Raw genomic sequence first — 22,396 nt, forward strand, 5'->3', positions numbered from 1 at the left:
GCAGGTTCTGCAGCAGTCTAATTGCCCGTAGAATTAACTGCTCATGCAGTAGTCCAGAGAGAACATGAGCACAGCATGCCCTGCTTGATATGGGACTACAAATCTCTTAAATGCCTCCACGTGTGTACATGTGGATTTGGCCTTAATTCCCGTGGCTTTATATTGGAACAAAAGGGGGAACCTATCCAAAGTGTTAGCACCTTCTGTGCAAAGTTAGACCAAAGAATAAATAAAAAAAAAAAAGGAGGAAAATATGAAATGAAGTGACATTGCAGCACTGGTAGCCAGCAGAAGACAGCCCCCAGTGGAGTATGATCCATCTTCCTTAAGGCAGGTCAAACTAGGGCTAACGCAACTAATGGTAGATGGACTTGGCAAAGCGCCCTGGAGGGTGATGGACCAACCAGGGCTATTTCAGACTAAGACGGAACTTCCTTTCAGAGTCAGAATTCCCTGTTGGAAAGTATTTTCCTACCAACCCCTTCTATTCTAAATTGAAGGGATCTGCCTTATGTGCGTCATTTCAGTGAAATAAAACAAAATAAATATCAGCTTGCTTTTGACAGCAAGGGATAGAGAGGAAGAGATTGTTCCTGTCTTTGTACACACAGAGTCAAGAAACAGTTATGAAGATTTAAGGCAATTTGGATAGACAGATTTATGGACAGAAACACTTACCAACTGTACCAGGTTTTATTTGGAACTATACCTTTAGAGAGAACAGCTGTACTAGAGAGAAAGCAGCCTAAGTATCCATTGTAAACTCCCTTTTTTTCCATTGTAAACTCCCTTTTTTTTTTTCCATGATCACCAAAAATTTGAATTTCTATGTATTTTTTGACTGCACAAATACTCCATCTATCTCTGCTAGAATTGTATTTTTTACCTTCCAAGTTTCTGAGTAGTTCACAGCCAAAGCTTATTGGCTTCCTTTCTAAAGTAAAGGGTTTCTGCCCCAAGTTATGTAGGGTTAGGGCACAAACTGGCCACAGTTATACACGGATGACAGGCCTTGGTTCAGTATCTTGTAATTCATTGGCTTTTGAAACAAACATCCTCTGCTGTTGAAAAGAGAAAAATTAACACCTCCAATGTTACCAGACATTGTAATGTCTGAAAATCAGACACTTCTAGGATTGGGAGATCCTGTGTGTAGGTCCATAAATACCACTATAAATCAGAGTTTATAGTGGTAAGTGAAACCTTAGCTTGAGTGTTTTCTTCTCTAAACCACTGTTTGTAGGATGGATAGACATAAATTCTGGCCTGCTTAATTGTAATCACAAAACATCCACAGGTTTTCAAATGAAGTGAGATTCCATACCCAGTAGCGGAGAAAAACTGTAATAGAAAAACATAGGAAGTGTGTTAAAGTGTGTATTTTTCTTCTGTCTGTGTTTGCTGAATAGCACTTGAGCTTCAGGAGTTTCAGAGTGGCTGTTGCAACACTAATTGCAGGATTTCATCTCTGGAGAACAGAGGTGGCCAGAGAAGCCTGGTTGCATAAGGCAGAACTTAACCTAAAGGAGCCCTGAATTTAACTGACAACTTCTCCAAGCCTGAGGCATGGTCTGCACTTGAGGTTTGCTGGTGTCACCAAAGTTGTTCATCTTAGCTGATACAGCTGTGTTGACAAGAATCAGGGTGTAGAGAGATATGGTTGTCCCAGCATGAAGTATCTGATTTTATCCAAGGAAATAATATAAATTATACTCGTGGAAGTGCTTTTTCTGGTTGTATAAATCTTCTTTAGGAGCATTTGGTGTTACAGGACAATGGCATTAGAAGAAGCCAGGGAAAGATGTGTTTTTACAACTCAGGATATTCTTGCTTGTAAACTTAGGAACTTACTTGTATTGGCAGAGTTCACTTGGTGGAAATAACTTGATTCAAAGTCACATTTACTACCAATGCGACCTGCACAGGGTGTTAAATGGTGTTTAAAAAAACCATTAACTTCACTGAGCTAAGTTTCCAAAATAACAAAAACTACATTGTGAACACTATATTTTATTTTCACACTTTAGTTGCTGTGCCTGCAGTGGGACATTTATTTGTTTCCACAAATTCTTGTTTATTGCTCTCTTTTGTACCACTTCTTCCTTCTTTGAGTGAACCTTCACATACTGATGCCATAGTGTTGATTGTGTTGGGGAATACACGATTTGATGTCTTTGGGGATTCAAAACAGATTATTTCAACTTCAGCTAGTCCTCAGCTAACAAAGATTCATACTCACATGTCAGCAGGGGATAAAAAAATCAAGCAGTTTAAATGAGAAATACTGCTTGCCATTGGTTTTCAGAATCCTGGAATCCCAGGTTGGAAGGGACCTCAAGGATCAGCTGGTCCAACCTTTCCAGGCAAAGCATGACCTAGACTAGATGTCCCATACTGTTTGCTTGCTGATGCTTTTAACTTTTACTTTTTCCAAACCTTAACTCTGGGTGCTAAGGCACCCAGTTAAGCTTTTTAAATAGAATCATGGAATCATAGAATTCTTGAGGTTGGAAAAGACCTTTAAGATCACGAAGTTCAACTGTTAATCTAGCACTGCCAAGTCCACCACTATACCATGTCCCTAACTGCCACATCTACATGTCTTTTAAATACCCCCAAGGATAGTGACTCTATGACTTCCCTGGGCAGCCTGTTCCAATGCCTGACAATCCTTTTGGTGAATAAATTGTTCTTAATATCCAGTCTAAACCTCCCCTGGTACAGCTTGAGGCCATCTCTTCTTGCCCTGTCTCTTGGTACTTGGGAGAAGAGACAGACACCCACGTCTCTACAACCTCCTTTAAAATAAAACATTAAAAGTCTAGAAGTATCTGACTACCAACATTTGCTTCAAATTGGAAAGAAATGCTTGCTGTTATCATAAAAACTGAACAAGAGAGGATTTTATTTCCTGAAATTCCCTTCTTTTGCCTTCTTGTCCCCATCTGCATTTCACTTGCTTTCATACACACTTCCTTCTTCACCTTCCTTTTCACCTTCCTGGTATTCTTTCCACTTTCAGTCTTTTTATGATATTTTCTGCAGATTACTTCTCCCCATGTCTCACCTGTGCACGGCATTAGATCACCTTTCCCCTCTCTGAAACTTGGATAGTCCTCTCTTATTTGTCACTGTGGTTCAGAGTGCAGAGCCAGGAAAATGTCAAATGTTATTAAAATTAGAGCTAGTACATACCAGGTGCTGAGCACATTGCACATCCAGAAAGGGATGCCTCCATAGACAGGAGTTGTCCCTTTCCCATTTTAAGCAGGTACTTACATAGCCTAAAGAACTTTTTGTGGAGATTGGCCTTTGTGTCCTCAACTCTTGGTTTGGCTACGCAGCAGCAAAATAATCCATGAATGTAACAGTCCCTAAGTAGTGTTTAACATCATAATGTAACACCTAAAAATGACCCATTATAATCCATCTGATGAAAAAAACTTCTCTAAGTAGTCTCCAAACAGAGATTTAAACTCGAAACTTTAGTGGCAGTGATATGTGTGCACTGCAGCAATAGTATACATTGAATAACGCCAAGCACTTAAACACCCTTTTAATCTTCAGTAAAATATTAAATGAAGCACCTTTGAAGTACCTAAACATTTTATTCATTTGTCCTTGGTATTTAAGCACTTAAGGTCTCCCTGATACAGTAGATGGCAGATGGAGCAAGAATTTAGATAAGGTGCTCATGCTACAAACATTTCCAACAACACAGAGAAGAACACTGACACAAAGTCCTACTGAATCACAGAATCATAGAATAGTTTGGATTGGAAGGAACCTTAATGCTCATCTAATTCCAGCCCCCTGCCACAGGCAGGGACACCTTCCACTAGAGCAGGTTGCTCCAAGCCCCATCCAACCTGGCCTTGAACACTGCCAAGGATGGGGCAGCCACAGCTTCTCTGGGCACCCTGTGCCAGCGCCTCAGCACCCTCACAGGGAGGAACTTCTTCCTAATGTCTAATCTAAATCTCGCCTCTGTCAGTTTAAAGCCATTCTTCCTTGTCCTGTCCCTACATGCCTTTGTCAAAAGCCTCTCTCCAGGTTTCTTATCCACCCGTTTAGGCACTGGAGCTGCTCTTAAGGTCTCCCCTTCAGGAGCCTTCTCTTCTCCAGGCTGAACCAGCCCAGCTCTCTCAGCCTGTCTCCAGAGCAGAGGTGCTCCAGCCCTCGGAGCATCTCCATGGCCTCCTCTGGACTCACTCCAACAGCTCCATGTATCTCTTGTGTAGCTGCCCCAGAGCTAAACACAGTACTTCAGGTGGCAGTCCACACCGTCTTCAACCCAAGTAGGACAAACTGTGCCCAGGCTCGAAGAGAACTGCGTAAAGCCTCAGTTGCAAGGTTATAGCTAGCAGGAAACCTGGAATGGGGAGCCAGCGGTGTGTTCCTCGGCACCCACAGGGATGCTCCCACTAAAAGGCAGCAGGGCACAGCTCTTACTGGAGGCCTCAAAACAGCGGAGCAGAACTTAGTCTAGACAGGACTTGCCAACTGCAGCTGTATCCCAACGACTGCGTTGCCAACTGTAGCGTCACGCGGTTGGCAATACCGGCTTCCTGTTTCAAAGGAGTGATAACAATTTTAACTTACTTGTCTGTAGGATGTCTAGAATCATTAAGAACAGTCAGTTAACTACTGCCTGTTTCTAAAACGGCAGCAACATGTGAACAGTTTACAGAGAAACTGGTTCCAGTGACTGACTGAAATACTTTGTGTCCTGAGTCGGATTGATAAAAAACATGGTGGTATTTACGGAAAAGATTTCTAACACATCTGAGGTGCATGAACAGGAAATGTACATCAGGGGCTTTAATTTTAGGAGATCTGGTGAATCCAGGCTGACGTTTCTTGGAGATTTCTTTCATTTTTCCTTAACTCTGAAACTTGGAGAATTGATTGTATTTTATTTTCTAAGAGGAGACAGCGCATGGCAGTTGCAAGCTGATAGTTTGGAAAATTGGGGTTTGTGGCTTCCCCGAGAGGCTTCTTGAGGCAGGTCGGAGAAGGAAGTCGCTGTGACATCCTCAGGAGCTGCCTTTCCCCGGGGTGGTCCAGGGAGAGCCCAGCCCGCAGGACCGCTCCCGGCGTGCGGGGTTGGGGGGTCCCCCCTGCTCCGGGGGTGCATCCCCCAGGGGGATGTCCGATGGGAGGAGACGAGGAAGGGGGGGACAATCCGCGTTGGGTGAGCACAGCCAGGGCGGAATGCCTTCCTCTTTCCTAAGCCTACGCAGCTGAGTGAGGGTTGTGACTTCTCTTTCGCGACCGCGTTGGGATTCGAAAGCACCTCAGCGAATTGCGGTGGTTTTCGTTTAAATTAACGCGAAATGTATAAAGAAGAAGAAGGGGAAAAAAAAGCATTCTCACACCCACCGCTCGCCCTCTCCCTTTCACGCATCCGCACCCCGCACCCATGATCTCATGCTGCTGAAGGCATGGCACAAGATCTACGGCGGGCTGGAAACGGGGGAGGGAGAGGAGGAAGAGGAGGGAGGGCAGCGGAGCGGGGGGCCGGGAGCGTGCGGTCGTCGCCCCCCCCCCAACCCCCCGGGACCGTACCTGGGGTGCGGTACTGGAGGGCTGCGCCTCCAGGGGTACGAGGGCACAGGACCCGCCGAGTGGGGAAGACGTTTTCCCTTCGAAACCTTCGCTTTTAAACAGTGACATCTCCCACCCTCGGCTGTGTGTGTGTGTGTGGGGAGGGGGGCTGGAGCAGCCCATCCCCCTGTTTTTGGGGCGAGGGCCCCGCTCCGGGGGGTGATGCGGGCGCAGCCCTGCGGATAGGGATGGGGATGCTCAGACCCAAACCCACTTTATTTCAGGCTAGAAACCGTGTGGGTTTTTTTGTATTATTCAGCCCAGTCTGCGGTGGGCAGACGAGTAGTGCCAGGAAAAATAATAAAATAATAAAAAATAAAAGGTAACTCTTTGTTAGGCGGCTGCTCGGAGCCGATGCTCCAAGAGGCAGAGGGGGAACACCTGACGGGCCAAGTTTAGCCCGATGACAAGCCCTGAAATGGTTCTTTTTTTAGGGTGAAAGCGGGTTTTCGAGGCACGGGTACACCCAGAGGAGGGGACGCGCTGCTGCCGGAGCGGGGGGCGGGAAGGGGAAGGAACGGGGAGGGGGGGAGCGGCGCCGTGCTCCCGGCGGCAGCGGCGAGGCAGCGCGACCGTGCGGGAGCCGAACGGAGCCGCCTCCTCTGCTCGGGCTCGTCCTCCGCATCGCAGCCCCGGTTCGCTGCTGGGGGACTGCGGATTTGCATAGCCCCGCTCCTCCGTGTTTGGGGTTTTTTATTTTTAATTCATTTTTAATTTTATTATTATTTTTTCCCCCACCTTGTCTCATCATTCTCCCTGAAAAACATCCCCGGGTGTTACTGTCAATACTCAGAGCACTGAGATTGCCGGAGCAGCGCGATTATTGTCTGGCGGCGTGTGTGTGAGCGCGAGTGAGTGTGAATGTGAGTGTGAATGCGAGTGTGTGCGCCAGGAGCGGGACCGCGGGGCGAGGGCTCGCCCGTTCGGAGATGAACGGAGGGACGAGCGGCGGCAGTTTGATTTCCCGGCGCTTTGCCGGCGCTGGCTAATGGAGCGGCACCCCTTCTCCTCTCCCCATCTAGCAGACATGGGGCAGGACCGCCCGCGCTGTGGATTACCGAGGCTGGGAGAATGCTCGGCGCTCTCGTAGCCCTCGCAACTGTGGAGCGTTATTCCATGAGCACCGGCCGCGGGAAAGGCGAAACTACCGGCTGTTGGAGCGCGGGGCTTTCCCCTTCTGCCATCACCTCTGAACTGCCTGGATCCTCTGCCGCTGGCTATGTCTCGGATTGTTTTGGGTAGAAGAAGACCTGGAGAAAAGGATCCTCGCCGGCTTTCCCAGCGGGAAGAGAGGGCTCGCCTCGTGCGGTGAGCCGCAGCCGGCGCCGTGTCCGTGTGTGCCAGCGCGCCTCTGCCCAAAGTTTTCCCTCCTTGGCCGCGGCTGCCGCTGCTCCCGAGGACGCCGAGCCCCGGAGGATGGGGGTGCTCCTCAGGGGCAGCGCGGAGCCGGGGCCCGCCGGCAGCGGCAGCCGCTCGGCCCTGCTCTGGATAGTCCCGCTCACTCTCAGCGGCCTCCTCGGGGTGGCGCGGGGCGCCTCCAGCCTGGGCTCGCACCACATTCACCATTTCCACGGCAGCAGCAAGCATCATTCAGTGCCTATCGCGATCTACAGGTCACCGGCTTCCTTGCGAGGCGGACACGGTGGGTCCGGAGCCGCTCGGTACCTTGTGTGCGCCGCAAAGCTCAGGCCGGGGCGGCGGTCGAGGGGAGGAAGAGGAGCACGGAGGGGGTGCGGGATGGGGGGCCGTCCCGCCGTCTCGGGGGCTCGGAGCGGGGCGGGCCGGGGTCCCGCGGGGTCGGTGAGTGCGGAGCGGCGGCTCTCCCGTTCTCCGCCCCGCCGGTAAAGCCCATCCCGGAGGCGCCTCCAGGTGGCAGCGCCCCGGCAGCCCCTGCCCCCGGTCGGGGATGGACCCCCGAGGCGGGTGTCTGCGGGAGGCAGGGCAGGGCGGGAGCCTGGTGAGGAGCGTGCTCCTTCCCATTCATTACCTTGGTCGAAAGTCGATGAACTAAAGCAAAGGTCAGCTAATTAGACGGGGGGGGGGGGGAGGGGGGAGTGTGGGGTGGTCGGGGAAGGAGTTCAGACGCTGAGAAGGGCAGGTGTTGCCCACTGTAGCGGCCAGGAGAGGGACGAAGATGAAATTCTTCTCAGGTGCAGATACATTTTGCTCAGGAATTGCAGTGCTCCGGTGCTTAGTTTCTGAAGTGACAGGAAGCTCCTTCAGTGCCCTTTAAATAGCCCTGGTACAGTTTTTCTCCTCCTGTTTGCATGCATACTTGCGGGAACCTGTACATAAATACATGCAAAATATGCATATGTTCAGCATTACCAAAAGCTGTAAGGGAAAGCGAAACACTAGACTGTGGTTTAAGGATTTAAAGCCTCCTTTTGTCTCCGAGGGAGAGAAAAAAAGATAAAGAAACCCCCTTGTTGGTCCCTGATTAGGTTATACAGCTTCATTCTTCTTCATTTTCTCGTCTCGCCTTGCTTCATTTGCACAATCATGCGATGTCATTTCCAAGCTTTGCAAAGTAGAAAACCAGATCTTGTGCTTAACCTTTGCGTGTCTTGTGCAAGACGACCTAGTTGCAGGCACCAGGTAGTTGGGATTGATTGGATTTCTTTTTTCCAGTGATTAGCAATGCTGGCATTAGTAGATAGGGTGGTATTGTTCACCTGAAAATTCCCACTGTGTGCTAAATACGCTTTCATACTCAACTGCTAGAAAATGCAGAGGGCACAGAAATGGTTTTTCTTAAGCATTTTGTTAATTAAAAAAAGGGAAAAGTTAAATATCTGGTCTAATTCCAAACAAAACAAACCTACCCCACCCCCCAGAACCCCAAAGAGCTTGAGAAATTGAGGCCACCACTCTGTAGTGCACTGAGGCAGCCCAAGATTTAGAATGCTGCATGTTCTGTCCTGTATGTGCTTAAAGGGGAAAATGATGAATGTGTGTGTGCATCCATGTGTATGCTTATTATTCTTTCAATTTCTGCCAATATAAGAATATCCAGCCTAGTTGATCCTGTGATTTTATGATCATTTAGGGGCTTGCTATTAGCTTGAGGGAAGGCTAAAAGAACGAGGGGGAAAGAAATGTGATTGTAGAGGTACCCAGCTACAATTCCTTACGATGCATTTTAAAATCACCCCTTTGGCCAGTTTTTAAAATCATTGTCTTGGACCCAGTTGAAGGGTGGTGGTGTAAAAAGGCAGCTTTCTCAGGAGAAATGAGTCTTGCTGAGGGAAATGAAGTGGTGGAGCTGGCACTTAAAGACTTGGTAGGGAAGCTCAGGAGCCTCTCCAGAAGTTAAGTAGCTGATTTGACAAAATGAAGGATGTTCCATGTCATAAGAAGGCATTTTAGGATGTTTACTTGATAACTCCAAATGCTTTTGCTTTTGTGCCTTTCTCAGAAATTCGGTTATCTGACAGTGGTTTAAAACATCTAATTCTGAATTCATTATTAGTTCTTCAGAGAGAGCTTCCCATTTGCTTCTCTAAACCTGACAAAAGCATTTCTCCTTCTGGCTGAGCAGGGTTGGACTCAGCTCCTGTGGAGCCTGTCACTGCCTGTCCAAGCATCGTCATTCGGAGGGAACTGGGTGACGGGTGGGGGATGCTTATTCCTTATCCCGGCATCCAAGTGCCCTTCTCCAGCATCCCCAGTCCCTGCTTGGCTTAGCCAGGTGGGAGTGAACGTTCTATTCTAAGGCTTGTCTCCTTCAGCATCTGCTCCATTTAGTTTTGCAGTTATTCTGTTCTAGGCTAATAAGATTGTACATAAACGTTGCAGTCTTTATGGTGACCTCCTATCTGCTAATTTGTTACTTTGTCAGCTTTTTGTATCACCGTACCTGTTAAAAGTCAAGAAGAGCTTTTAGGGTCAATTAGTCGATCCCCCATGAAAGCGTTGCTCTCTAGTGCTGTAAATCAGAAGCGTCAAAGGAAGGAGAAATGATCCCTTCTTTGCCCAGGCATTCAATAAATGCCACCACAAACCTCAGACATCCACACCCTCCGCCTCTTAGCCCTGCCACCCCCATCGTCTCGGCAAATGCTGTGATTTTATTCTTTCAGTTTTCCTTGAGCCAACCCCATTCCAGCTAATAGTATAAGCAAAGCCAAAAGCCCAGCGTGGTTGGATTTTTTCCACTTCTTTTGAGAAACCAAACAATAATCTTGCTGGAAACACACTCATTGAGTAATTTTGTTGGGCTTTTGCTTAGCAGTATGATCTCATGTGGGTTTAGGGGACAGCATTGTCACAGAGACATAAACAGAATTCCGACCAAGCAATTAGCTCACTCTATTAAACAAAAAGTAGTTCCGCACACAGTTTTTTAATACACTAAAAGTAAAATTTGAACATCTTTCAAGCTTGACCAAGTGATTTTTCAACTTTGCTTGCTGACTGTCATTAAACTCAGGAAGGTGAGAGGTGGCTGAGAGAGCCCAAAATCTAATGACAGGAAGGAATAAGAAAACAATGTAAGTGTAAGAAACAATAAGAAAAACAATGTAAAGAGAAGTACAGAGAAGTAAGAGAGAGACTGATATTCACAAATGTAAGTCTTGGGCTGCTCAGCACTTGCCAGTGGTCTCTGCAGCACATGGGCTCTCTGATGATTTATGTTCACAGATCTCCTTGCTCCATTTAAGAAGGCAGCTATTGCTTCTGTTACAGCTGTGTCTACCATGCAATCTTTTAGGAGGAGATAAAGTAGCTCATACTGCAGTACCTCTAGATTACAAAAACCTGGACTGTCCATGGCAAAGCCCAAGTAAAAAGGAAGAGATTGCAGCTTTCTCAATAACTTTAAACGAAGAAAGGTGGTTTCTTTAAGAATCCAGAAACATGATGGATCATGTTTGGAGTGAATATTCCGTGTTAAATAAGTAAAAAGTTAAAAGTGTAGCCATATGGATGGCTGTCACCACCCTCATTCATCCCTTCCTTCTTGCAAACACCTCTTTAATCTCCACTTGGGCCTTCTATGGCCCCCAGTTCTTCACTCCATTACCAAATGACAAGCACAGTGTGTCCATTTCTTCCTACTATTTCTTCTTTCTTTGCTCTCAGGATTTTGTTCAGGCTGTTTTCTGACAAGTAAAAGTTGATTCTGGGTTTTCTAAATCTGCCAGAGTAGGAGCCAGGAGGTGACTAATGAAATCTGGTATGTGTGCATGTGCTTGGAAAGAAAAGGCAAAAATTGGGGGGCGGGGAAGTAGGATTGGCATGCTCACAGGCAGAACTCAAAGAGCTGAGCAGTATGTGTAGGGGTTGTGCATTTAAAGACCTGGGTTATCATGGTGCTGGAAGGGATTTGGCTCAATGAGGCTCATGACCAAGAAACAGGCCAATGAGTTTAGGAGGAGTGGAGGCAATCTGAAGTAGAGGGAATAGGGTACTGGGACCATTACTAAGGAAGTGATTGTTTGGGGTGGAGAAGGGCTAGGGACCTTTGTAACTGAGCAGTAGATGTTCAGCTGTCCTATCCCTGGAAGTGTTCAAGACCCGGTTGGACAGGACTTGAAGCAACCTGGTCTCGTGGAAGGTGTCCCTGCCCGTGGCAGGGGGTTGGAACTGGATGAGCTTTAATGTCCATCCAACCCAAACCATTCCATGATCCTATAATTTAAGAGGTTGAGCAGAGCTGGTGAAAAAGTGCTTCAGCAGCAAAGTTCCTGAGCAGGGAGAAGAGTTTGTGCAAAACAAGGGCTTTGAGTAAGAAAAGTTGGCATGTTTTGGAGGTGAGAACTGAGGCTGAGCACTGGGATGGTGTGTTACCACAGCATGTTCCCTCTCCAGTCTTTCCTATCCAGAATGTGATGTGGCAGCAGGGACATGTGTATTGATCTCCTACTTCAGAGCTAGGCCAGCTTCTTTCTGTCTCTGCTTCACCATGAGATTCACGTGCACTGGATTCATCCATGTTATGTCCATTCAGGGAGACTTCAGTGGGAGAACCAGCAGCTCCCCATTACTGGAGTACCAGACTGCAGGCTGAATCTCTCAGCCCTTCTTGAAGGAAGGTTCCTATTGAACTCTGCAGCAGCTTTTGCTACATAAGAATAGCAGGACCAGAACTGCAACACTGCAGTGAATTCATTTATACCACCGTTATGAAAAATACCATCAAAACAACGTTGAAAGATGTGCATGTGATATATAGGTAGATTTCGTCTTTGTAAGAAAACTGCAAGGAAAGACTTGTTAGTGTAAGTAACAATAATTTTATGGCCGTTTACTTTTTTAAAAGAATAAACTGGGATTGCTATTTCTGCATATAACGATGATAAATATTTTTAGGGGTTAGGGTAAATGGCATTTTTCAGTTAGAATGTGCTTATTATGTTGCAGAAAAGGGTTATATTTTGATTAAAGCATCAAACATGAACGTTTCCAGATGTTCAAGCATTGTTACTCAATATATTAGAAGTAGAAATGAAAAAGTATCATCTTCATGTTATAATTGCCTTTTTTAGAGATCTTTTTAAAATGTTTTTTCAAGCCTGTCTGTGTATCACAATCTTCTTTTTTATGTCTCTCTTTCATTCACAGATTTTCCAATACTTACTAGTTCTCCTTCTCTGAGTGCTTCTTACACATAACTGAGACATTTTCATTTTTTAAGGCTGTAAAGCAGAGCAGCTTTCTCCACGTCTTTAAATTATATACATCTTATATCCCCTTTCCAGATTTCCAATATGCTCCATCAGTTATTATCCCCATCAGCTGCCAAAGTATTAACATCAGTTGGAATAAAATGAATAACAAAGCAATTCCAGCCAGCCTAGTGGTTAATTGGCTGTGCAGTTAGATATGCATATTAGGAAATATGGTTTCTATGTTATTATTTCTGTCAATATGGCTTGTCAAAGAGGCATATAGTCGTCTTCAGCAGTATTGCGGACAGTCTGGAGCACTGTAATCAAAAGTGGAATGTTGCTCATGGATTTCTGATAAGCATCTTTAGACAAGCCTTACTGCCTTAGTACACGCACAGCAATTGATTGATGGGGGTGCCTTTACAAGAGCTAAATAAATACCAACACTCTGTTGTCACTTATCAGCAATACCACTTTTGCCTCAGCCTGCGGTAACCATGTTTTTCTAGATTTAAAGCATGTTTTATTGTCTTTTAATCAAATACTCTTTGAAATAAGTTATCAGAAGAAATTAATTTAGCATTCAATACAGTGTGCTTCCTGCTGTTTCTAATTTTCCCAGATGGATTTTTTGTGATAGCAAGAAGTTGACTTGGCTTTAAGGGAAAGTTCTTTCTGTCTCTTCTTTTTAGTCCGGGGAGAACTCTGTAGACACAGCTCTGAGGCCTAACTGCTATGTCCAGTGTGAGTAAGCACAACCAATTCTACAGTCCTAATAATTTCTCAGCTTTCTCCCACAGATGGCCGTTACCATGGTTAACCATAGGATGAGATGTTTGATCATTATGTTTTCAATGGATCACGTAGTGTAGTTCACTGAAGTCAATCTTTTGTCTTCTCCTTGGCCAAAGCTTGCAATAGTTCTTAACCATTCTGAGTAATCAAGATGACATTACTGACCTCTTTCTTGTCCTTCCCCAGTATCAGTTAATTTATCTCTCTGTTACAAAGTTTGATGTCCTCAGGTCTGCCACAGTATGTGTGTCAAATTTTTCTAAGCTAACAACTTCCTTTCCAGTTTGTAAATACACTGTAGGCAGAGCTGATAGGTCTTGCTGAGATAATAGGTTGACTTGTGAATGTAGCTGTGATTATAAGTAGAATGGAACAATCTGATTTGATGAAAGTGTATTATAAAAAACAATGCTGTTCTATAAAGTTAAATGTAACAAACATAACGAAGAGAAGCCATATACTTACTTATTCAGCGATGGGATTCGTTAACCGCAGATGTAATCGGTCAGAACAGTAGAATTTCCCCTTAGTTGATAGAAAAACTGACCCAGTGAAATGAGGTGGGAAAGGAGGAGGGGAGAAGTAGTGTTGCTGGATGTCTCCCTGTAGAGCTGGGATGGGGTGGTGGGGAGGGTGCCGTGCTTAGGAGCAGTCACCACATCTGGTCTGTGATTGCTGATTCACTGTAGAAAACTGTAGCAACTTGGTTCTGAATTTCTGTAAGCACTAAACTGGACAAATCCATCAAAACAGCGCAGATGAAGCATGTGACAGGCTCGTGCACTGTAGGTAGGATCAGAGTCAAAAAGCTTTGCCATTTCTGGGGCTTCGTTGATAAGAAAAATGTACACATACGGCAGATACATGGTGTCTGTGGTCCCGAAGGCAAGACAAGGTTGAAGCAGAGGCAGGGTTTGCCTGAAGAGGTGAGGACTGTGTGTAGCCTATTTTTTTCTGTTCCATGTATTTGAACTGTAAATGGCATAGTGACGAGTCTTCCTTTTAAATATACAGATAGGTGTTTCTGAAGGGCTTGCTGCTCAATCATGGAGAGGCAGGAAGGCTAGACAGTATAAGGTTTGCTCAGATCATTCTGCTGTTCTGGGGCCTGAGCGGGGGATGCCTCAGACACCTACTCAGAAATGACTGAAGTGTTAACTCTTTCTTTAGCTCTCTTTTACTGCAGCTGCATCTGCAAAGAAATGCCAAACATGCTTCTAAAGCAAGTTGACTGCTTTCCAAATATGTTCTTTTATCCCTGCATATCTGCAACTGAGTTAGGGCTTCTTTAATTTGCTTCATTAATTCAGCTCATTTGCAGTTGTAAAATAAAAAAGAGCAGAGAATGACTAGACTTGGAGAAGCTTCAGAAAGCTCTGAGAAACTTTCCCCACCTTGAAGTCAGATGTAGTTTCAATCCATGTTGAATCACTGGAGTTGGTTGGCTTTCTCAGTGACGGCAGCTCTAGAGCACTGGGAAGTAGGTGGAATGGCTTCAAACTGGCAGAGGTGAGCTTTAGATTAGACATCAGGAAGAAGTTCTTCCCTGTGAGGGTACTGAGGTGCTGGCACAGGGTGCCCAGAGAAGCTGTGGCTGCCCCATCCCTGGCAGTGTTCAAGGTCAGGTTGGACACAGGGGCTTGGAGCAACCTGCTCTAGTGGAAGGTGTCCCTGCCCGTGGCAGGGGGTTGGAACTGGATGAGCTTTAAGGTCCCTTCCAGCCCAAACTGTTCTATGATTCTATTCAGTCTATGAGGAGCTATGAAGGAACTGAGGGCTAAAGAAGACACAGTTTCCGATTGTTGGCCTGGGTCTGATTTGCTCTTATTGAGGTCAAGCACAAAATTTCCACTGCGTGACCTGATCTGTTGTGCCTCTGTGATGTCTCCCATGGAGACAGCACTTCTGATGTGGTCCCCCTCTGCCAAAACAACGCTTCTAAAGCTGTGAATGAAACATTGCAAAGAATAATGCAAACACTTGTGTTTTAAAAATAGGTTTGCTGCAGTTAGCGGATGTGTTCACTTTATTTTACATGACAAGAATTACGAGGGAGCTTTCAGCGAAAATAATGAATTGCCATATTTATGGAAAACATACAAGCATGAATTGAATCATGCTGTTATTTTGGGTTAGGATATTCAGTGCCCACAGAGAGGGGTTCAGGAGTTGTGACAAAACAACAGATGTGAGATTAGCCCCTTTGGCTGTGTCTAAATGGATGCGTCCTAAAATCCTGGTGTTCCAGTTGGTCAGAACATGCTGTGGCTCCCATCCAAGCCCTATCCTCCCACCCATGCTCTTCTCAGGCTTGTTTGTGTTTGCGGTTTGCTTTTCTGTGGATTTTAAATCTGCCTGGCGCATGCACCCCAACCCTAGCATTCAGTGCAGCTCTCAAATATGCATGTCCATCTTCCTAAATAATGTTATACCAGGTGAGGTTCAACATAATATTAGATGGGCAAGGTGGGGGAGAAGTCTGACATTATTTTATTACTTAGAAATCCCCTAAGATTGAAGACAGAACTCTTTTTGTGACGATGATTTTTAACTTCTGTGGAAACCTTCTCCCATTAGCTCACAAAGTTTGCTCTTCATCACTCAGCACATTTTGACAGCTTGAGCTGTTGTCTGACATGAAGATAGTAAAAATCACTGTTTTAGAGGATTGCACCACTGGCATTTAGAGAGAGAAGTTGGTGAAGAAAGAATAGTAACAACGTTATTTTGCAGCAACATCAGCAAAAAACAAAGTGAGATGTTTGGATATCTTATTGTGCAAGACATTACAAACTGTAGTTAAGCATGCAGGTAAAGGAGTTGTTGGTCTGTGAAGAATAGTGACGTGCAAATGCCTCAAACACTGAAGTTTCAGTTCGTAGCTGGCAGTGACTTCAGGAGTTGTATGATTATCTAAATGAAAATACAGTTTCTACCTAAGCGTGCAGCTTAGTTTCAAAGAGCCTGAGCTCAGCAAAGGTAAATAATTAAATAGGGAAAACCCATGATACATCTGCTAGATATCTATAGAGGCAGTTACTTCAGATATGGCAGTTATTAACACTGATATAAATTGCAAGTGACTCAGCTGAAGACTCCTCAGATCCTATCTATTTGTTGTATGATAAAATTTGCCTGTCGGGGAACTTATGCCTTAGACTTTGGGAAGGTGGGTTTCAGTGCAGTCTGTGTATCTCATATGGCTTTTGCTGACTCCTGGACTACGTACAAATGTCACTATTTCAGTACAAGGTCACTGCTGGAGGCGCAAGAAAGGCTCATCCTGAGCTGGTCATAGCAAGTGTGGTGTGAGTAAATACATACGTCAGGAGTTTGCAAATATTTTCTGTTTGTTTCAAGTCATTAACTTGATCTCTGCTGCTTGTTTGATAATCACTCTCCTCTTCCTTTTTTCCAAATGTGTAGGAGTAAATTTACAATGTGTATAGTGTGTGATGGTACTTTTGTCTGATGTAAGGGTGAGTTAATTGCCAAAGTATAGCTTGGAAAAAGGAAAATCAGGGTTAGAAGAGGAGCAGTCATTATTAGTAAAGGATATTTAGTGTAAATCAGTTCAACATTGCTAAACCCCCCCTGTTTCTAACTGTCATGTCAAAAAGTGGCATACGTACCTTAACCCTTGTCCTGAGTGTGCGCTGGTATAGAATCACAGAATGGTTTGGGTTGGACAGGACCTTAAGATCATGCAGTTCCGACCCCCCTGCCATGGGCAGGGACACCTTTCAGTAGACCAGGTTGCTCAAGACCCTGTCCAACCTGATATCTCCAGCACTACAGTGTATCTTGGCAATAGGCTTGTCTGGAATGGTTATTCCCATTTCACAGAGAGGAGCTGGGACACAGTAAATCAGCTTGTCATTGGTGTTCCCTCTTGAATGATTCAAAGAAATCATGCAGTGGTCAGATTGGCCTTCGGAAAATTCCCTCTGTTTCTCTTGTGCAGTTGCCCATGAAATAAGAGACGTATCTGGGGCATGGCCAGAATGTGTAACACTCTGTTGGCAATTGGCATAGCTTGAAGGAGATTCCACGCTGGTTTAGCGTATGCCATGCCTCAGTCATCCCTCCATAAGCAATTCATTGGGTAGTGCTTGTCCCCCAGCTGTGTGTCAAACAAAAAACTAAGCACAGCAGAGGTTAAGGATTATTCTGTTCAGCCTTTGCTTGTCAATGGCTAGCCCTCCAGTTTATTTCAGGAGCACTCAGCTTTACCTATCTAAATGTGACAAGCATCTAGCCATAAGCCACACAGCAACTTGAAATGGGAAAAGGAATTAAACAAAGACTCGCCGAGTTCCATGTTGCTGTTTCGTTCTATTGTATTGTGCTAATACTGAGAGCCAGGACCATTAAAACAATGCACTAGTTACTGAACAAATACCATCCTTCCTGCGGTGTGTAGGTCATACTGGGGGATTAATAGAACTGATTTGTGAAAAAGGGTGATGCAGAGAAATGGGGGAGGGGAAGAAGAAAAGGAAAATGGGTCGAGCAGGCAGAGCATACCTTTGTTCAAGGAAAATAGGATTATTTTCTCCCTGTGTAAATTTGTGATTTTTTGTTTTAACAGGGAATATTTTCTCAGTTATTTGGTTTGTCTTTTACAGAGCTATTGTAATTATTTTAGATGTAGAAAAGGCATAAAATCCTGATGGTTGTGTATGCCAGTACACCAAGCTTAAAGCTCTTCTCTTCACAGAGGAGACTTGCCTGTCTTTTGGTATAAGTCAAATCCTTCCAAACTCCCCATCACTGCTTACATTTTTGGGGCCATATGGGGGGCAGTTCCCTTAAATATTGTTCTCTGCCTGTCTTGCAATTCCAGTTGCTTGTGGTATCTGATGTCTATTAAGTGAGAAGGGCAGTCATAATGCATTGAGTCTCGGTTTGAACTGGTGGCTTCACATCATGTCATTTTATTTTACAGATACTGTTTGCCATTTAAATGTTCCTTCTCCAGGAAATTGCTTTGAATGTTTGAACGTGGGCATCAGTAGGCAAGGTGTTTTCCCTCTATTCCATAAGCGAATGTGAATGGGGTGAGGATTTTGCTCAGTGAAAACACATCTCGCCTTTTTTGAAAGGATTAGTTGCTTTCATATGCTACTGTAGGACTGTTAAGCCAATTAGCAGTTCATCGGAATGATTTCACAGGCCATTATTTGGGAGAATGACTGCGATGAGGCTTTTTAGATTGCCCTGGGTCTGTGTGATTTACGCCAATAGATGTGAAGAGTCAACACAGAGGGAAGGTCAGCATTAACTTTCTCTCATAATTTTATGGAGTGGTTTTTTTGATTAATACATCATGTCATGCATCCTTTATTTCTTATCTTAGCAGATGTTATACTTTTTAATATTTATTTATATTATGGTGGCATCTAGAAATTTTAGTCAGAGGTTGTGAGCCCATTGTGCTAAGCAGATAGATTGAACAGAAAAAGACAAGAAAGCTGGAGAAATAATCACTCTTCTGCTGACAGTACTCTCCAGGGTAGGTTTCAAAATAGCTCAAGAGCTGTGTAAAATTAATAAGCTGTTCCTCATGTACTGAAATCCTCTTTCATATTGCATTGGCATAAGGGATCTCTATGGAGAGAGGAGGGGCTGCAAATAAGATTTGCCAGAGGATGGGGTTAAAGATTGTCCCTGAAACTCCAGATTTTACTCTGACTCCAACGGACGAGTGCACTCTAACAATATGCATAAAAGTGGTGTGGGTGGAATTTGTCCACTACAAAATCTCTGCATCGGTGAAGTCAGTTTAGTCCCTCAGAACAAGGTTTATTAGGCGTAAAATTTGAATCAGTGTCCTTTTGTTTCTTTAGCATCTTTATGATTTTCTTCACTGACAGCAGAAAGAGATGAGAAATCAGGGAGCATTACCCTCACCTAATAGAAACTTAATGAGATATTTTAGGAGCTTTTTGAGGTACTGGGTCCATTCGAGTTCTGTGATGTGGAAACATGTTCCTTGGGACTCCAGCTTGGCAGCGTGGCATGAAGTTTTTGATTTTGTTATGGCATTAAAATGTTTTTTTTATAGAGTAGAAAACCTGAAAATAAAGATGTAGCACTGCATCATAATTAGAAGGGGAAAAAACCCATTACCTGTCATGGAGAAAACTCTGAAATAATAAATACTACTGGCACATTTTACTGCTATCATAAATATTGATTCAGCACATGTCCATAGGCTCAATTTATTACATCATATTCACTTAAATGTGTTTATGAAACGATCCTTCTGCACACACACGCATTTTGTCAAATTTTAGATTCCCTGATTAATGGCACAGACCTTTTTTGCGATGTGGCACAGTCTGTCATACCTCTAATCCAATTTGGAAAGAAAGGTATTCTTAGGTCTTATAATAAGGCTATTCTTCTTGCGACAGTTATACCTCTTTTGCTTATTTTCTTATAGAATGGATAAAGATTTAATAGTGATGTATTTCCTAATAAACACAGCTGGAGGACAGCTTCTTCCATTATCTTAGATATACCTTTTTTACATCTTCACTGGAACCCATTAAATGTTCTTGGACACTCACTTATCAAAATATAAAATATTTTATTGTCTTCAGTTTCAGCAGAGGCATCAATCCAAATGTTCTCGGCTGTGTTGCATAATTGTCAAGGCGTTAAATATGGGTGATGAAGGTGCACTAGTTAAAATTTACTGGTGTACATCTGATGTTTATAGATAACCCTTTTTAAGAAGTCAGGATGTATTGCCATGTTCAGGCATTCTGTCTTAATTCCACATCACCCTTGCATTGTCTGCATGGTTTTTTTTTTGCAGTCAGTGAGCCAAAGACCCTGTAGAATATTTACCTTGTGATTTTAATTACCTGATCAGGTGTATTAAATTCTGGTAAGGGTAAAACCAATCACAATTTCTCAGTAAGTTCATGCCATATTAGTAGTTTTCTAGGAAATGGAAACAAAGTTTGTAGCAGATTTGCAGGAGAAGATGCTCTGGTTCCTCGCTTTTCCTTTGCATTTCATACTTGGGGCTTCAGGTAGCTGGCACTTGTTGTTGCAGATTCAAAGAGTTGCATTTTGGCCAGTGAACTGGTTTTAGTTCTAATTTGAATATACACAAACTGTGGCAGATTAACTAATACGGTCTTGTGGATAATTCATTAATGAAGTTAAAATAACTTATCTGCTGTCTAGTATGTATTACAAGAGTAAAACAATGCAGTTGAATACCATGTATAAACGCAGGTACCATCCACCTAACTTGAATCACCAACTTCTAAAAATCTAGGTCCTATGCATTGTATGAAAATAAAATGATCAACAGTAATAAGCTCTTATAAAAGAAGAGAATGAGACTCACAGCTACAGGAAAACTCATCTGAGATGAGTGCCCTTAATCATATGTTGTAATGTTAAATACCATATGGAGGAAAAATCTCTGGCTTCCTGTTAACCTGTTGTTGGGAGATAATATGCACAAGAAACTCTTTCTGTCATTACTTGATGATCTTAAAGGGCTTTTCCAACCTAGTTGATTCTATGATTACCCAGATACTCTGGAAATAAGAAAATGATCTATGGGTTAACTTCAACGTCGTGTGAGGTTTCCACATACTGTGTATAACGTTAGTTATACTCGATGGTGGTTGAGTATAACAACAGCTCGTGCTGCTGTTTGCCACAGCTTTTGAGCCACTGGGCTTTTTTCAGTAGGCCTATGAGGTGTGTCTGTACCAGCACATATACATAATGCTGTTGATTGTGGTCTAGCATTAGGTGCCAGAAACATCTAGGTAAGATCCTCTCCTAATGGAGGTGGTTGGAAGCTGTATTTTACAGTGTTTAATGGATTTACCTTCCAGGACGATTGCCAGTTCAGCTTGATATCTAAATTGCTTTTTACAGCATTTGTGCTGGCAGATCTGTTGCAGATGCAAGACCCTTCAAATGGCTGTGAGAGTTGTCTAATCAAAGGTGTGATTGAACCGTGAGATAAAATGCACTCTTCACTGTCATGAACTCTGAAACTAGAAGAACATTACTGGTATGTCAGTGAGCTAATGGTCTGCTTCCAGCTTGACCAGCATCCCCAAATGGGAGCTGTGGTGGAAACCTAACGTCACACAAGGCATGGGCAGTCATGTTTAATTTAGGAAAGCAGATAAAGAGCCTTCACTACAACTAAACTGCTGCTGCTTTTATGTTCTTGTGAATCACATGTAGCAATACAGTCTTTAGTGAATAAAAACTGTATGGTAAACACTGTTGCCAGGATAGTCAAATGAATTATCCATGAAGTGAAAGATGCACATCCTGGAATACTGTTCAGGTATTTTAGCAATTTAAAAGATGTCATTCTATATGACGGGTATTTCTTAAATGCTCCATTAAATTGAGAAATCTATATATAAATGCTAATTTAATTAAAATGTCTTTGTATCTTAAATATAAATTAAAACAACAGGCTAGAAGCATTGCTGAAAGTTTGCATGGACCTCTGCTTAGGCATAATTTTTCTTATCTACTGCAGCATTGTCTTTTTTTTTTTTTTAAATGAACGATATGCAAAAACATTTCCTGTCCTTTTTTCTTTTAAGATTTCTTATAACAGAATATATTTGACAGCCCACTTTTGCTTTCAGAATTAAAATTTCCCCCACAGATGCTTAGTAAGAATAACAAACCATTGCGTTTTAACTTCGTAGGCATGACAATGATACCAGTTGGCATTTAGCTGTCCCATATACTAATTCATGCATGTGAAACAAAATGATTATACTTACAATTTTTGGTCATTTACCCAGTTGCTATCAGGGAAAATTATTTTAAATGGAAAACAGTTATAAATTGATACTTTTTTTCTTTTACCAAAATTCTCTATTGAGAGAAGAAAGTAATGCTTCACCTCCTATGTAAATAAGCTTTTCTGAAAAACTACCTACATAAAGAGAATTGGAAGAGTGAAAGTGAGAAAACTCATGGGTTGAGATAAAGACAGTTTAATAGGTAATGCAAAAGCCATAAGCAAAAGCCATATACACAAGCAAAGCAAAACAAGGAATTCATTCGCTACTGCCCATTGGCAGGTTCAGCCATCTCCAGGAAAGCAGGGCTCCATCACACATAATGGTTATTTGGGAAGACAAAATGCCATAACTCCAACCATTGCCCCTTCCTCCTTCTTCCCCCAGCTTTATATGCTGAGCATGACACCATATGGGATGGAGTATCTCTTTGGTCAGTTGGGGTCAGTTGTCCCGGCTGTGTCCCTTCTCAACTCCTTGTGCACCCTCAGCATCGTCACTGGTGGGGTGGGATGAGTAGCAGAAAAGGCCTTAAGTTTGTGTGAGCTGCCCAGCAGTAATGAAAAC

The 22,396-nt window shown here is 43.7% G+C and overlaps 1 protein-coding gene across 39 annotated transcripts in view; it reads left to right on the forward strand.

Annotated features, from left to right (window-relative positions):
* Positions 1-22,396, forward strand: part of NRXN1 (neurexin 1) — a 676,494-nt gene that overhangs the window by 391,735 nt on the left and 262,363 nt on the right. For 2 of the 39 annotated variants that reach the window (XM_030499109.2, XM_030499110.2), the window contains exon 1: positions 6,140-7,249. The exons of 35 other annotated variants lie outside the window; for them this stretch is intronic. In XM_030499109.2, the coding sequence (XP_030354969.1) occupies positions 7,024-7,249 (226 nt within the window). In that variant the 5' untranslated portion in view covers positions 6,140-7,023. Of the gene's footprint in view, positions 1-6,122; positions 7,250-22,396 lie in introns of those variants that run through there. 2 more of the 39 variants (XM_030499111.2, XM_030499112.2) reach the window with 2 other exon arrangements.

This window comes from Strigops habroptila, chromosome 10, assembly GCF_004027225.2.
Source record: "Strigops habroptila isolate Jane chromosome 10, bStrHab1.2.pri, whole genome shotgun sequence".
NCBI classification, from domain to species: domain Eukaryota; kingdom Metazoa; phylum Chordata; class Aves; order Psittaciformes; family Psittacidae; genus Strigops; species Strigops habroptila.